The 17,734-nt window shown below is 39.6% G+C and overlaps 1 protein-coding gene across 1 annotated transcript in view; it reads right to left on the bottom strand.

The window, feature by feature from the left end:
- The window catches only part of LOC311208916 (bifunctional heparan sulfate N-deacetylase/N-sulfotransferase 4), a gene marked incomplete at both ends in the record, with an annotated part of 84,207 nt that extends 76,925 nt beyond the window's left edge, over positions 1-7,282 (bottom strand). The window contains one exon of the mRNA XM_084285949.1: positions 6,302-7,282. Within this exon, the coding sequence (XP_084142075.1) occupies positions 6,302-7,282 (981 nt within the window). The remainder of the gene's footprint in view (positions 1-6,301) is intronic.
- Between the last annotated feature and the right edge of the window lie 10,452 nt (positions 7,283-17,734).

The raw sequence follows: 17,734 nt of genomic DNA, 5'->3' as shown, positions 1-17,734 counted from the left end.
TTAATGTGTGGGACACATGGAAAGAATGTAATTTTCTAAACTAACGAACAAACTAGAAAATTAGTCTCCAGAATTTGTCTTCTGGCAAGACTGTATCAAGCACTCAAGGCTTATTATATCATCAGTAGGAAACCTGTAAGACGAGAGAACCCCAAGTCTATTATAATTCAGGTAAGGTGCTCAGACAGACAGACAGTCCTCCAGGCTGCCAAGGAGAAAAATAAATGTTTTGCTGACGGCAAAGGAATCATGTTTTTTTCACTACATCAGTGCTGAAATTGTGAATGAAAGAGCAGGCTTTACTGAAACAAAAAAAAAAAATACAAGAGTTGAAGTCTAAAATGCTTTGTATGATGTATCTAGACAAGGCACTTCAGCAGTATTCAACACTCAAATTATTGCAGAAAGAACAGGATGATTCAAGAGACATGAACAAGGAAAATATTGAATGATCCGTCATCTCTCCTGAAGCCGAATAGAGTAGACACTCCCATTTTGAAAAAAGATTGTCTGATTATTACATTTTTCTTATAATGCATTCTCAGCTGCATTTTAAATTCATTTTTAAAGTCTTTAAAAACATCCCAAACCGGAAACTCCTGAATTTCTGTTCATTGTGTTCTTCGCTGCCATTTTCAAAAGTGCTTTAAAGAGTGACATGATGGTAACACTTAGACTATAATGACTAATGCTTGGCTGTCTGCTCTAACTTCCAATGATCGTACATGCTCTCTTTTTAGTTTCCCCCTGTATTGCCCATTGATGTGGTTACTTTATTGGCAGGAGTTTACTTTTATAAAAAGGCTGCAGGATGACTATTGTATCTCAGTATCAGAAAGGAAGTGATGCTTCGACTTCTGCTGAAGGAAAAAGCAGCAGATAAATTAACAGTAATAAAAATATAAGCAATTTGTTTCCAGCTCCTATTGACAACATCAGTTTCAAGTTTTGCTGAAGCACTGGGGACTGATAGTGAGTACATCTGGAATGAAATGGAGGGAGGTTAGATGTTGAGCTGCTCTAACTTCCATCATCATCTCTCCACTGTTGTATGTGAGTACCAGATAGGTGCAGCAGAGGAGGATATCCAGAGAAACTCTTTAGAAACTTGAGTTAGAAATCCTCCCTGTCTTTTTTGTCTGGTCTTAACCACTGCTGGAGAATTTCTATGAAAATTTGGGCATTCTGCAACACTAGGTGCCATATTCTGCAAAGGGACACAGAACTGTGCTATTGCCCTTTGTTAAGCAGAGCTTCCTTATCCACATGCCTGAACTGGGGCTTTGCTATCAACCCCAAACGGCATGAGAGGTAAGGGATCCCAGCAGAACTGAAGCAGAAACCAAGCACTGGTCCACAACGGTTTATTAAATTCCTTCCTTCAAAGAGTGTTGAGAAATTGCACAGATGTGCTGCACAGTTTTACCCATCCTATGCCCACCTGTGTCTCTGTACTGAATATCGTTCTGCCATGCCTGGTGGTGTGGCCCAGATATTTCTAATTATTCTACCTGAAAGCATATGCTGGAGAGATTCAGTTACCAAGTGCAGGCTCCTGCTGAGCCAGTACTCTTTAATTTGGAAATATCAGAAAAGATGTGACTCCAACATGAATTCGTGTCTTTAAAATACTAAAATGGGCAAGAAATCACCCTTTAAGTGTTCAAGGCTTTTTAATGATGATGAAGGTCGAAGATAAACTGCAGACTTGTGGAAGTGAGGAGGTGTCAGAGACTAATGCAATTCTTTTTTCAACTGCAGTGAGTGGACTGAAGGTTAGAGCAGGAGAATGGGGGAGAATGCAGACGGGCTATCCGATGCTGCAAGGAATAGGAGAGCCCGCAGTCAGTAGTAACACACCACACATTCCCAAGCATTGCTTTGTCATTTTATCAGATCCCAGATAGCACAAGAATGATCCTAGTACAGCAATTAGAGGGAATGCAAAAAAGGGAAAGGTGGCTTTAGAGAAAGGGGCTTTGTGACGCGATGGTGCTAGGACGAACAACTTCTCTTTGATTACCAGCTCCAGCTGGGAGAGTGGGAGAAAAGCGGGAAGCAGGTGGCTCCTGAGAGGGTCCACCTGGAAGAAGGCTATAGAAGGGCAGCTGTTCTGCATTGCAGGTCCTGGCGTAAAGAGAGGACAGAAAGTAAAAGGTTGAGGATGGTTATTTTTTTTTGTTGTTTGTTTGTTTTGTTTTTAAATGTAGGGATGATTGCTTGCTTTTGTTTGTTTGTTTTGAGCTAATAATTGCTCCCAGAAAAGAAAGTGTAGTTGTGGAGGGTACTGGAAAAGTCCTGGTCACGGCACTGGGCTCTTCTTGCGTGAGTAAATATTGCGCTAGCTCATACTAGAAAAACAACAAAGGAAATACCTTAGCAAGTTCTTACTGCCTGTTTGTGCCCAGCTAGAGAACTTTAAGGATAAAAGTTCTATATTCTTTCTGTTTGGAACAACCCAGACCCCAGACACAACAAAAATGGGTATTTCTAGTTGTTTTTGCTAAATCGGTGATGTCAATGGGCTTGGGCTTGCGTGGCCAGGAACCAGCATAATTTGCATGTACATGAATTCAGTAATACTGCACGGTAACTGAGGAGTTCTTGATATTTTATTTTATTTTTTGCCTTCTAAAATCAAGCAGAGAGATAATATATTGGCAGGAGGGAAAGGGAGGAATTCATTTGCAGGGGCTCGCTAGTCTCAAGATAGATCTTTGCAAAGCTTGGGAAAATAGCTTTCTGTGGCTCTGCTGAGTTCCTGTTTAATTACTTAGCTAGATATGACCTTGCACAACTTCTATAATACAAGGACTAGGAGATCTTTTGTGGTAAACAGAGCCCATAATAACTCTGTTCTCTAATCTCTGTTTCTCTAGTGATGCCACCCTTTATAAAACTATATATATCCTTGAAGCACCTAATTGAGGAAAGGCTTTGTGAGGGGATAAAAACATTTGAGTTGCAGGAAGTAATTACACCGGAACAGTGTTACTTGTCTTTTTATTGCTATGTACGAGTACTGTTATCGGAAAACTCATATCTAGTCATGTGTTCTTTGGGCTGGCAGTTATTATACAGCTGGCCACTGGCAGGAAATGCCAAAGAGCTTGAACAGGGAGATGTTATTTAGTTGTAATTTTAACACAGTTTGGGAAGTGCACTGCTGTTTGCAGTTTTCTTGCATACACCTGGGAATGTGGAATGTATAAAAGCATTCCCAAAGCAACACAGGTGTGTGTGGCACCTCAGAAGAGCCTATGAGAGTCCCATATGACTGCACAAGGTGAATCTATGATAGTTGTAGTGACAAATCCTAAGTAAAAAAGGAACTGGAGAAGTAGTGATATGGCATAATTCAGTGAATTGTACTGTGCTGAGAAGTTGTTTCATTGCAAGCATTGTTTCACATGTTTTTTTTCTCAATGCTGTTCTTAGCATTGTATAAATACCATTCTGTGTTGGAGATGCAGTTTAAACATGCATTACAGGGGCTGGGATGAAATGAGTTTTGATGCGCATGATGTTAATGTCGGCTATGATTTTTGTGCTAAATCTACCTGTAATATGCAGCTCAGAGGAAAAAAAGAGGAAATGGTTCAAATTTTGCTATGTTCTTGTTGAACAACATACTGAGTCTATACTAATCCTTTAGCTATCAGAGCCGTTCATGCCTTTGCCCCTGTGATACACATACAGGAGCACAACCTGCCCCTATATCCCTTGATGCCTACATAAGTCACCTCTCATGCGTTTCGTGGCAGCCTCTCACCTGCTGTGAAAACACAACCCCCTTTGAGCAGCTGGTCACAGCAGCTGCTTCACAATGCAGGGCAATACTTCGACATCACTTAAAATATCAGCCTCCTAAACGTTGTCTCCCTCTGCTATTTTGCCTTTCAACCAAGGAGGCTGCTCTGCCTTGAGGGGAGAAGCCAGGCCCTCTGGTTCTTAATTGCCTCCTTTCCCAAGTGACTTGAGTGATTGTTCTCTAACTCACTGTAATTATCTTTTACTGTAAACTAACCAAAGAACACTCTAATTTTTTTGGCGTTACATTCATTAGCAAGCATCCTGCTTTGAATGTTAATGTATTCTGGGAATGTCCAGTCTGTAAGTACAGACTGAAATGCGTAGCAAGTACTTGTGCAATACCCTGAGAAACAAATCCTGATAACTGACTGGAACTGAAAACCATAGTTTTATGTGCAGAGTGGACCAATAGATGGTCAAGCCGCAGGATGGCTTTACATGGGAACATTATTTATGACAAATAGACAATCCCCCATCCTGCTTCCCAAAAAGACTGCCTGATGGGAAAGTTGGCTCTGAGTGTGTGCTTGTATAGTTCTCACCATGGGTGGTGTGTGTTACATGATTTCTTCTTTGTGATGAAGAGGGGGGGTCTCACCATACTGCTTTATTATTATTATTATTTTCTTCAGGAAAAGTCTGAAGCTTAGCAGATGATTTTGCATGTTAATGTATTCAGTGCTGTGAACTGCCCATTTTTCAGATGGGTAAATCTGTGCAGCATGCAAAATTGATGCCTAATGCTTTTAGCAGCCAGGGTTCTGATGTCCAGATCCTACTTGAGCTCCTGGATATTTTCTGTTGTATCTCCTATGGAGCACAGCTCCTCTGCCAAGCACAGGTGGAGAGGTTTGTCTAATGTTGTTGATTGCTGGATAATGAAGGAAATGTCTTGGGGCTTGGAGATTATTCCAGTCAAAGTTATGATTTGAATTTTCAAGTGACTCTGTGTGGATGCTTTTATTCTAGTAATAGGGACTCTTTAACCAACGTAGAATAATAGACTTTTGTAGTGGGCAAACCAGATCAGAAAAAGGCTCTCAAAAATGTGTGTGCAGAAAGCTCTTGCTGAAAAACTTGTTCCACTATTGCCTTTTCCGTTAATTTCCTCTTTTAGACAGGGCCTTTGTCAGAGTGTTTTATCATATATAGTGCTGAGAGGGTACTTGATCTCGGAGCTTGTGCATAGTGCTCAGATCTCAAGACACCAGAAATATCTAATGCAGACACTTGGAGTGTCTGGGTGCTAGAAACAACCCTGATGAGCTCTCATACACCTGGTTTGGCTAACAGAATTACCTGAACTTTTCTGATGTGTAAAAACATCTTATCTGTATGAGACTACTTCTTTTGTTGGACATCTCAATATCTCTAAGTGATTCAGATGAATAGGCAAACAAATATAAAACTCACACCAATGGAAATAATAATTAGGAAACAAAATAGAAATTTGGGTTTAAAACTAAAAGGCTTACTTACTGCTCATGAAAGCATTAAGGTATTTACAGGAAAACCCTAGAATAAAAGGTAGAGAATGTAATATTGCATATTTAGGAGCCTCAATTAATCTCAATGTGATTATTATCAATATCTCAATGTGATATTTCCCCCACCTGGAAAACTGAAGGAAAGTAACTTTCATGCTGTTGACTTCTGTCTGTTTACCACTTTAAGTCTGTGTCTTTCTACGGTGCACATGCTTTTCAGAATTACTCTGAACATATATAATGGAGTCCCTGGATACTGCAGACTATGAAAAGGAAGTTTAAAAGCACCTCCAAACAATAGCCTGTGAGCAATCCACCTTATGAGATATTTAGGTCATTTGCTGAGGTGCAGGCCATACTTTCATACTGTCACCAGTAACTTGAAATATTTATCTACTAAAGAAAACTTCCCTGCTAAAGATTGTAAGCCAAACTGTGGCCAACTTTTCCATTCGTTTTTAAATTCTATTTAACATAGTTACAGGAGAGTTCAAAAAATGAACAGATTTCTATTCTTCTGTTTAATTTCTAGAAATAATTACTTATTTATAGGCAATTAAATGCCTATAAATTGAAGTATATGCCATATGTACAGATACACGCATAAGTCTGTATGTTCAAAGGGAAAAAATAAAAACGTGGTGTTAAATGTGGAATTATCTAACAATTCAGAGTTCCCAGCAGCAAATTTGCTCCAGAAACAGAGATTCTTTTTATTTTGGTTCAGGAAAAAAAAAAAATCTGTTAAGTATTGGAAGGTTCAACACACTCAAATCCTCTGTATGATGGATTCATACACAGAATCCATCTCTGTATGCATGTGGGTAACCAGACCTTTAAAGTAACCTCAGGTTATGGTTTCTGTTTCTGCTGGCTACATCTGTAGACTTTCAGCTTTGAAAAGAAAACGAGACTCCCATGTTTGTCGCTCTTTGTTTCTTTTTGAATGCCCCATTGAACATACTTGCATCTGGTATAGTATCCCCCAGCTTTTGCCTTACCTTCACATCATTTATGTTCATCCTTGTTCCCTCCTTCCCAACGAAGATGTCATCTATGTCAACCAGAATGTACCTATCCAAGGACAGCGTGAGCTTCTTCCCTGACAGGAAAGAGATGGCATCAATAAAGATCAGCTTGTGTAACCAGAAGGTCAGGTTGTTTCCAAAAAGAACTCTTTGAATCCCATCATGAAGCCCCAAGTCCTGGATGACGGTTGCATACAGAGCAGCCTTTGGCAATGCCATGGGAGGTGGTCGGGAGGTCTGCAGTTCAGTTAAAAGCACAGGTTGGTAGGTGGAATGGTTGAACTGGAAAACTGTCCAGTCTTCGCCAGGCAGTGGGCCTTTCTCAACCCTTGGTGCTTTGGTAATGCGCAGAAGGGGAGACTGAGGGTTTACAACACAGTCTTTGAGGGCTATGTTATTGTAAAGATGTAACGGCAAGCCTTTCAGTTTTGTACTTGGGGAGCTGTTTTCATTGGCTTTATGAAAACCAATTATGCTAACACTGTATTCCACACAGTATTTTTCCAGAAGCTCTCTATTCCATGAGTCCATGGATACATACTTTAAAATATTCTCATATATAACAATTGTGTATTTTCCTCTTCCGTTGTCTGTGAGAGGGGGAATATCCCCCTTGGCAGGCGCGATGACCATGTGGTATTGAAATCTGCTGGACTCAAGGATGGCTATGATATCTTGTCCCAGCTGGGAGTATTGGCTTTCCACAAACAGCAGGACAGTGGGATCAGTTTTAGATGGATCAATTGGCTTAGCTGTTTTCAGCTCAATGGATCTGTATGGTAGGAGCTTGAGATCTTCACAGTCTGCTTCTCCAGTGGTTTCTGCAAGGGCCATCTCCTGCTTGTAGCTGGTGTACAAGTAATAGGCAGAAATGACGATACTTGCTAAGCAGAAAGTAGCCAGAAGAATAACAAGTGTTCTGAAACTTCTGTGGAGCCTCACTATTAGATTCATCTTTTGTGGGACTTTCAACTTCTGTTGGACTTGTTGCTTTTTGGTTTTCTCTTCCTAAAGTGCCATAATAATGAGGAGACACAGAGGTGCTGATTCCCCTCCTGAGATGTTCATGTGACCATTGCAGTACATTTATGAAGCTGTTGGGTAGGTGATGAAGCTGTTGGAGTGGGAAGTCAAAGGATCTGTAAAGCTAAATTGAAAGAGGCTTTCTCAGAATACAGCAGTTGCCAATAATCAATGAGGATGACTCTCAACATTATCTGCAACAAGTTAAAAAAAAAAAAAAAAGTAAATAAAATCCATAAAGCAATTAAAAATGAATGTTAATAAACAGTGATGTCAGTAATATGAGTTGAGAGGGAGGTTTATGAACACTTCAAGTGTTGTGTGCTTTCTTAATGTGTTTTATCTTAATACATCAGAGTTCTCCCATTTTCTTAGGACATAAAATTAATCTAAACTTTTTGAGGACAATGGTATTTTTATTTATGGCCATTTCTTGGCTACAATGCGTTATTGCTATTGTAAGTGGGGTTGACTAATGATTGTAGGACAAAAAGAGGACAAAAAATGTTGGTTAAATATTGGTCCAAGTTCTATGTCAAACTCATAATTTTATGGCTAAGTATTTGCAAAGGACTATCAAATTCTGTTTTTGAATGAAACTAATCAAGACAAAGAAAAAGGCACGAGATATCTTTTCCCCTGTTTCTATTCTGTAACTGGAGTGGCCGGTACTTTACTGCCCATTTAAAGACTGTCAATGATAAAAAAAAAAAAAAAAATAAAATTGCACATGGATTTTCCAAGTAAATTAGTAGGTTACTAAAACTGCAGGGTGCAGCAGTGCATGTTTCATTTTCTGTTCTCCCAGGGATGAATGGAGGATTGTATGGGGCATGAGTAGTGTTGGAGTTGCTGAGCCATGAGGTATTTGTTCTGTGATTGCTGGGTGGGCACATAAAAGTGTGTACTGAATTAAGACAACTCTCACTAAAGGATGGGTGCTTTGGGCTGTCCCTGCTGTACTGTGTGGCTCCAACTGGACTGCCTGGCCATCTCAGAAGCACTTGTGTGCTTCTTGGTAGCCCTACCTAAATTCACAAAGAATTCCCAATGCTAACAATGAACCATGCAACTCAGAGGCAATTAAAACTAACAAAACAAATAGCCCATGCTGCTCTATGGATTTTAAAAAGAATTAACATCTGTCTGAATTATTTATATTGTTTACCTATTGGAAGAATGTGAGACTGTAAACAATGGATGATTTTTGAACTGCTAGGTGGAAGAACCTTTTTCACAGCATACGCTTGTCAATTGACATCTCCTTGTCTATTAATTTGAATTATTATTTTGAATTTTTATTCCGAAAACTACTCAATCTTTACATGAAAAACTATAAAAAGCTTGCAAGAAAGGTATTGAGGAAACTTGTCTACCAGATATATTTTATGACTCTGGCATAGAGTTCTAAGGAAACTCTTGGTTGTTTCAGTTCAGGATTTAAAAAATACAAGAAAAAGCTTTACTGGTGCTCTAAGTGTGTGTGTGTGTGTGTGTGTGTGTATATATACACACACACATATTGCTTTCCTAGTATTCGAACTATACTGCTTTGGAGAGTTGATCGAGCAGTTGAACAATTGCTGAAGTAACTGTGAATTAAGAACTGTGAGAGACTTGCTCTTTCTCTGGCTGTTTAAGAAAAAGGAGTTTTTTGCTGAGACCAGTTGCAATTTTGCCAGAAATCAGTTTTTATCTGCTTTACCTTTGTCAGTCAGAAGCTTGCTAGGAGATTCATATCTCTGTACTGTGGGCTACTCTGTCTGTCGCACTGCTGTGTCATGTGGCAATTAGCGAAAAAGGTGAGCAAGGTGGATAGCTTATATGTGGAGAGAAATAAGAAGTGAGCAGAAGCAAGAAAAGTGCCCTGCATTTAGTAATACCTTGTGTGAAGGGAAAAACATAAAAGAAATGCAGCAATGACTAAGAAATTAAAACCATTCTGATAATTGTAAGAGAATTGCTGTATTGCCCCTCCAACCCCAATTCTTTTAGTGCTTCCCTCATCCTGCCGTTCTGTGTATACTTGTCAGGATCTCACTTCTTATTAAACCTCCAATTAAGATTTTATAAAAAGATAAAACCTGATCAAGTGAAGTGTTCTCTGTGAGGCTATGCTTCAGTTTCAGTGACGTTGATGAGTCACTCAGCCTGACTCTGAGGGTTTATCGGATCAGGAGAACTGCTCTCTCTGCGAAGGACAGCCTTGCTGGGCGTGTAATCTCCCCACAAAACAGCTAATTGCAGCAAGCTTTGGTTTTCTTAGCATGAGAGATGTGGGTATTTTGAAACAATAATTAACCCCTCCCTGTCCCCGGACTTTGCATCTTCTCCTTTCATCACTAGAGGGCAATATCTTCTTGGTTTTTGCCTGACAGCACCTGCTCTCACCTCAACTCAAAGAGCAAATAGCCCTGTGCTCATACCCTTTCCAGAAGGGTCTCAGAAATCATCGAGGCACATAAAACACTTTAATTAAGACACTTATATTCTTATGTTTAATAAATATAGTAAAAATAAACAGGATTTTTGTTCTAAGAAATCTGCTGCTAGATTGCATTGAATACTTACCAAATGTCTCAGTCAACAGCTGTAGCACAAGAGGAATTGCATGTGAGGAGACCTAAAATTGCACGTTTATCCTCACTGTTCTGTCCTACTGGATCTCTTGTGTGCTAGCATTTCAAGCTGTCACTTGAACCAGTTCTTCACTATTACTATTGCTTTTATTGCTAAAATATGAAAAGCCCCTGACTTTATACTAGACAAATGTTTATCCTACATTAGTTAATACAAATAATGCTAAAAATATCTCCTACTTATCTTGAATAGTTTATAGTACCTAGTTATATAGATGAGTACATCTGTTCAATGTGGATGTTATAGCAAGAACAAGTATTCACAATTATCTAGGTGTGCAATATTAAGATTGATAAGAAATTTGAACTTGCACATGGGAACATGGAATTGGAGCAGATCCCCTTTTAAATTGTGCATTGTGTTTGAACTGCTCGGTTGAAGTGATTATGTTGTTCAGTAAAAAAAAAAAAAAAGTGTGAAATAATTAAAGTTTATGAAAATAAATCAGCTATATTAGCCATTAGTGGGACATTTTCCAAGGCATAACTGGAAGTTAAGTGCTGTTTGTGCCTTTGAAACTCTCCCCCATAAAGTTCAACAGCTTTATATTCACTCAAATTCAAACTTTAGAGTATTTTTGTGCTATATTAATTTGAAAACATGAAAATAGGCCATCTTTTGTAATTATCATTGCTAATGTAGTTTCATTCTAGAAACCAGTGTTTGAGGTCACTGGTCAGAACTCAATGACTCTTTAAGGGGCAAAGTCTACAGCTGGATACACTTGGTCAAGGAATTCAGGTTACAATCATTCAGACTTGGTCCTGTAGTGGATTTCTGGCTTGTGTTTAGCAGACATCCTAGACATTTCTGTTGTACAGAAATGGTACAATTCTGTTGTGATGTCTTAGACATCTGCAGGAAGTGTAGTTGTGTAGTTTTTTTTTTTTAAATTAAAGCAGCCAAAGGAAAACAGAAGTTTTTTGTTTGTTTGTTTTAAATATCTGCCTCTTTTCTAAATAATACTTGCTGCTTCCTCATACAAATGCGTCTGATTAAAGCGTATTGATACCAAAGATGATTGGGAGATCAGGGCTCAACAGCTGAAAAATGGTAGCACTGTAGTGAAAAGAAACAACCTCTTATTAACACCATATGCTAGCACTGTATCAGGAATTAAAGCTGACTCTCTCATGGCCCAGTTTCTGAATATGGACCTTCTCAAAGTGCACTGATTTTTAATAAGCATTTTGACCAAACTGGGTGCAACTAGTTGATAGGGAAACACAGACATTGTGGAATGCAGCTACATACTGCAAAGGCAGTTAGCTATTAATTGCTAATGACGGATCACTGTAATAATGAAGTTATTGCTTGGATGAATAAAAACAATTTGATTAAGAATGAGAGTTGCTGCTTTGCATTATCAGGAGAAATATGTGATACGTGAGTGGCCTGGTGCAGGCATGAGGACAGCAGCAGGTGTCTGATGCTCGGGCTGCCAGCCTGGGCAAAGGGCAGGGAGAGCACTGCCTCACAGGGCTATCAGCTTGTATCCTGTCCTTGTAGCTAGGCTAAGGATCTAGTTGGCTTATGAAAAGTGGAAATCTTGGTTAACACCAAATAAATGGATGTTTTTATCCATGTTGTTGATTGACTGAATAGGCTTCACATCTGTAACAGGTTAAAAGTGTGTTCCTGACTACAGGCCTATGTAGAAGAGCAGTGCAATCACTGCAATATGGTAATTTCTGGCTGCCACTCTGTGCCAGTGCAATGCTGCATGCAATGCTCTGTGGGTAACTCATCTGGAAACAGGCTGGGATCTCCTCTCATCGTATTCCAGTATAAATCAGAAGTCATTATGTCTTTATTTTCTATATATAAAACTTCCCTTTAGGCTAAAAAATTAATGTAAACTTTCTTCCTTTCCAAGCTTATACGACTCTTGCCATTTGTTAGCAGTCTAATGACCCATGATACTGACTTACTACTCCTTACTGCTCATTCAACACAGAAACAAGAAAACAGATTTGAATGAAAAATGACTCCTGTTGACCATTAGCAAAATGTAAGGTTTCTGTTCACTGTGGAGAGAGAATAGACTTTTTTCTTGGATTTCCAAGAGACTTCTTGCTAAGTTCATGAAACTTTGGTTCTTGAAAGATAATTTTTCAAGCTTAATCAAGTTACAACATGTTTTGTGTGACCTCTTAGCTCCCATATGCATCGATGCTGGCTGCTCTTGGCTTGTCATATGTCTTTATAAAATGTTTTCACCTGAGGTAGGGATAGCTCAGCTGGAAAAAGGTGCTGCAGTTCTGACTTTGTTCTAACTTTGATAACCTCAGAATGGAGAGCTCTCCCTACCTAGCACCTTCATCTCTTTTGTTTGGTTTCAATTCAAAATAATCTGTAAGTTGCTTTTGTTTGTTTGTTTGTTTTTGTTTGTTTTCTCCAGTATTTTCAGAAGTATTTGATCAGTCTATTAAGTCTCTCAAGGTCTTGGGCACCGCAGGATGTTTCTGGGCCCAGGCTCCCTCAGGCTGCATGTGCTGTGTGTGTAGATCTCTGGTGGCTGGTCTGCTGAGAGGGCCATGCAGGGGCTGGGCAGAGCCAGCTAAAACGGCAGAAGGGGCATGGGAGAAGGCCTTAGGTAGGGTTTGGTGGTTGGCACATGAGAAGGGACATGTGCTCCACCAGTTGGCTGGCTGAAGTCTGATCTGCTTGCCTGCAGGCTTGGTCTGCGGCCTTGGATTGTGGGGTGTGCCTGGTGGTAGTCCCTGAGATGGTGGTCTGCCTCGGGAAGAGGTGGAGGGACTGTGAAGCATCTGGGAGTCCGAGAGTGTAATACATCAGTGGTGCTCTGCCCTTGCTGGTATGCACAAGCTGGCCTGGCATGGACATGACTAAGGCAGGTCTGGTGTCTGATCTGCATCCAGATACAGGCAGCATCTGGAGGGGTACCGAGGAGTGGAAGGAAACTAGTACTACACGGAGCTGTAAAAGGAGCCCGTTTGTTCTCTCAGCTTCCATTACAGAACAGATATGAGGCTCTGGGTGTGGTAGATGAGGGGTGTGAAGAGGTGTAAGAAGGGGTATCCATGCAAGTTCTCCTACCAACGCCCAAATCAACAGGCCCCCTCCTCATAGCAAGTAAAGCAACAAGACCAGCACTGTGAAGAAACAGCAGCAAATTACATTCTCAGGTGACTCCCTCCTGAAGGGAATGGAGGCTCCCTTCTGCAGACCGGGCCCTCTTCACAGAGAACTTTGCTACCTCCCCAGGGCTCGGATTGGAGAAGTCAACAAGTATGATTTTGAGCTTAGTACAGCCTTCAGATTATTACCTACTCTTGATCTTTTATGTGGGAACCAATGATGTCATGACAAGAAGTCTGAGGTTAGTCAAAGATTTCAAGACACTGGGAAGATGGCTAAAGGATTCACTAGCACAGGTAGTGTTTTTCTCCATTCTCACTAATGGGAAGAGATGGAAAGAAATAGGTGAACCCAGGTCATTACTTCCTGGCTCCAAGACTTTTGCCTCTGCCAGAATTTTGGGTTTTATAATAATTTTAAGAGGATCAGTTGCCTTCATCCTGTTGGGAGACTTCAACTTCCAAGATGTTCAATGTCATATTTCATGATATTCCCAGTTTACAAGTGTAAATGCCAAGTTCTGCACCTGGGAGAGAGTAATTCTGGACACAGGTGAAGACTGGGAGATGAGTGGCTGGAGAGCAGCTGTGTGGAGAGCTGCTCTCCTTGCAGGTGGTAGTTGACAGTAGGCTCTATGAATTAGCAGTGTGCCCTAGAAACCAAGAGGGCAAATCACAGTTTGGGGGTGCATTAAACACAGCACAGCCAGATGGTCAAAAGAGGTCGTTTTTCCACTCTATTTAGCTTTGGAGTGGCTTCACCTTGAGTATTTTGTGCAGTTCTGGTCTTCGTGACATAAAACAGATGTTAAGATATTTGAAAGTAAAAAAGGATGCTAAGATATTTGAAAGTGTCCAGAGAAAGGCAACAAAGCTGGGTTTAAAAAAAAAAAAAAAGTTGGAAGGCATGTCCTGTGAGGAGAGGCTGAGGGCAGCTGGGTTGTCTAGTCTGGAAAAAAGGAGGCTGAGAGGCAACCTCACTGCTCTCTGCAACTTCCTGAGGATAGGACGTGGAAACAGAGGTGCTGATCTCTTCTTGGTAACTGATGGTAGAAGGCATGGGAATGGCACAAAGCTGCACCAGACCAGCTGTTAGGAAAAGTGTCTTTACCCTGAGGGTGGCCAAACACTGGAACAGGCTTCCTTAATAGTATACTTTAAGTTTTGGGTAGCCCTGAAGTGGTCAGCCAATTGGACTTGATGATCTTCATAGGTCCCTTCCAATTGAACTATTCTAACTACAGCACACCTATAATATTGTGCGATTCCAGAAAGCAAAATGATGGCCCGAGGTTGAAGTGGGTAATCAGTGAATGAAAAGCAAAGATCTTGAAATACCTCAGCATATGCACTGAATGAAACTTAGCATGACCTTATGCATGAAAGAATACTTGGAAACCAGCTATTTGACCCTTTTGACTTCCAAGGTTCTTTGGCTTTAAACTTTATTGGGTGAATTCAGAACTTGAAGCTTTGAAGAAAAAAATGCTCCCTGGCTGAAGGGCAGCTGTAAGCCTATTTGAAGATATTTTTACGCATACATATTCTCATGTATGTGCACATGTGCAAACACCTCTTACCAAATATACATGGTAGCTGGGAAATGTGGTATAAAGAAATGCTTAGGGAGTCTCTAAACTCTTGTCTTGATAAAGTAGATAATGTGACAGATGCAAACTAATTCATGCAAAGCTAGCATTTAGTCTCACTGTAGGACTACCAAAGTTGGTTTATTTTTATCATGCTTAGTGTTGTTGAGTGTGATTTGAAGCATATTAATTGAGAGATTTTGTTTATTTTGGTGCTTTACTTGTCTTTTTACTAAGTAGGGGAATTGTGATTAGAGAGCCTGGTAATAATCATCTCTACTCCTTCCTTTTATGCTTTTGAAGATGTGCAGTAGCCACTGCTGATTCACCCCAAGTTCCGCCTTCTTTAACATATATGGTAGCTGTACTGTCATAACATAAAAGCAGACATATTTTGATCTCAATGTATGATCTGAAGTTGCTGACTTGCCAAGTATTTTTTCTTAAAGCTACTGGTCTAAAAATTATCAATAATCTTTTACACTTTTACAAATGTGCACTAGCGAGACTATAAGGATGGTAGGATGGATTGTTCTTTTGGCAAATCTTCCCTCATAGAATTTTTGTCTCCTTTGATTCTCCAGCCCATATGTAACACTTCATGTTGCTTAACTCCTGCTAGGAATTTCTATTCTAAGACTTACCTCAACCTCACTTCTGCCAAATGTTGCCCTGTGTTCAGCCTTGGCCCTGACTCATTAACTGCCAGAAGTCTAACAGTTTGGACCACCCAGAAATGCACATGAATATCCTTTATGTGATGTTTCAGTGACATGTTTTAGAACATAGGTGGTTGCAATGTTTCTTTAAACTCTATTTTTTCATGAGTGTCTGGTATGAAAGCTCCTAGAAATCAGTGATATAATTATGGTCTTTGCAGAACCATAGGGTATGAAGGGGGGGGGAACCTTTGTTTCCTGTTTTTTGACAGAGTAGCGCTGATCACCATTGCAATATGTATGTCTTAATGACCAGGTACACATTTTGTTCAGTTCTAAAAATGTCACATTGATATAATAATATATTACTACATCATAATATACATATAAAATATACATAGTATTTTGGTGTAATCGATCTGAAAACCTTAGATATGTGATAAGACCTCATTTAAAAAAAAAAAATAACCTCCTTGCCTTCTCTGACATCTATTGGTCTTGCTTGATTAGTGGTAATAGTGTGTATCCCTTCTCACCTGTAATTTACCAAAATTCAAAACAAATATAGCATTATTCTTGGGTATAGGCCTGACTTATCCAAGGTCATTTGGCAGACCCATGGCTGAGCTGGAAACAATAGCCACTTGCTCTTGCAAAATGCCCTCTTTCAACTGATAGTTTGTCTTTAACAACCCATGTGAGATCTGTAGAAAAGTAACTGTACTGCCAAGGGTGAAAACAAAGATTTTGAGATACAGACTGAATGTCAGAAGCTTACTGCTTAAGCCACAATGGTAGAGCCAAAATGTCATGGCAGAAAGTTGTGGTTGAAAATAGAGCTGATATTTCTATGCTCCAAAATTGTGTATGACCTACAGGATCAAGCCCTGGGAGTTGATTCTTTGCCTTCCAGTGGGATTAATAGAGAATACAGGTGTAATGAACATCCTATGATTGCGCTGGACCTTCTGAATGAAGCTGATGAATAACAGCAGGCTTTAAGTGTTTCCCTAAGACAGCCTGCAAAACACTTCTCCTGACCTGATGCAGCAAATCTGGTCTCACTTGGTTAACAGCTCTTCATCACTTTTTCAATTCATAGTTTAATGCCTCGATGAAAGCCAATTTGAATTCATTTAAGTGTTCATATAAAACTTTTGTGAGATATTGTATCAGATGTTTTATTACGGTCCATCTATTCTGTTACTATTGTCTACTTTTATAAGGCTGTCAATTAGCAATGCAGTTTCAACAGAATGATTTGTGCTTTGAATTCAGCCGAGATAATATTTGTGCAATATAATGGCTTTCTAACTAGAACTCCTTGAAGTCAATCAATGCAATAATCAAACTCTGCACAGTTTTTGATAGGATATGAAAGTTAAGACACAAACAATATTTTAAAAAATATTTTTCTAAAATTCTATAATATTCTGAATAACTGCAGATCTGTATTTCGAAAATTTGCTGATTGTAAATTTGATTATTATAATAATATTTATAATAAGATTATAAATTTGCTGGTTAGCTATTGAAACTTTACTTTTTGGAGGCTTCCTCCACAAAATAGATCAGAATTTCCCTTCTTAACAAAGAAAGAGTCACTTAGTCTACTTGGTATAGTCATAGGCTCTAGCTTACTTGAATATAAAGTTTTTAGCCTTTGTATATTTTTTTCATACTTAATGCTTTCCCTCATTTTCTGTTTTCTTATTTCTGTAATGGGACCTAGAAACATTGTCTTTCATATAGACAATTGAAATGTCTTGACCCTCATATCAATGACAAGATTTCACTAAACATTTTGTGGTGCCTGTATGCTGTCACAGGCACTAGTTTTGAGAAAGTCTGACGTGGTCACACCTGTGCTAGGTACGGGGAGGCCACTAACTTACTTTGGGAAGACTATTGCTGTCATATAGTAATGATCTGTTACTCACTGCAAAGGAAGTCTATTTAAACCCAGATAACAAAGACTTCATACTTAAATCCTTAGAGCAGCACATTTACCATGTGAAATTTAAACAGTGGTTTATTCTAAGTTTATTCAAGCCAGGTTCCAGGCAGGCAGAGGCAGTTCTCAATCTCCAGTTACATTAATAACAGCTTGCCTATATTTATTCTTTATGTAAATTCTATTGGAGTTCCCTCTCCCCATCTTTCTCCTTGCTTTCTGAAGGGCTTTATTATTATTGAGAGGGTTTTGTAGAAAATAGGTAGCATGGTCAGTGAGCTAGAGCAAAAGCAAATCTTTCCTGGAAGATCACTGAAGTAGTAGAGCAAGGATATGTGTAGCCAGGGACTCTCCTTGCACCTCCCAGATGGCTGGGAGTCTGGATCTTGTCCCAGCAGCCTCTGAGAGCAAATGTGTGGATGGGAGCATCATCTAAGCCA

The sequence above is a fragment of the Netta rufina genome, assembly GCF_964035555.1.
Source record: "Netta rufina genome assembly, chromosome: 4".
In the NCBI taxonomy this organism is placed as follows: Eukaryota; Metazoa; Chordata; class Aves; order Anseriformes; family Anatidae; genus Netta; species Netta rufina.
This window is presented reverse-complemented; position numbering and strand designations above follow the sequence as displayed.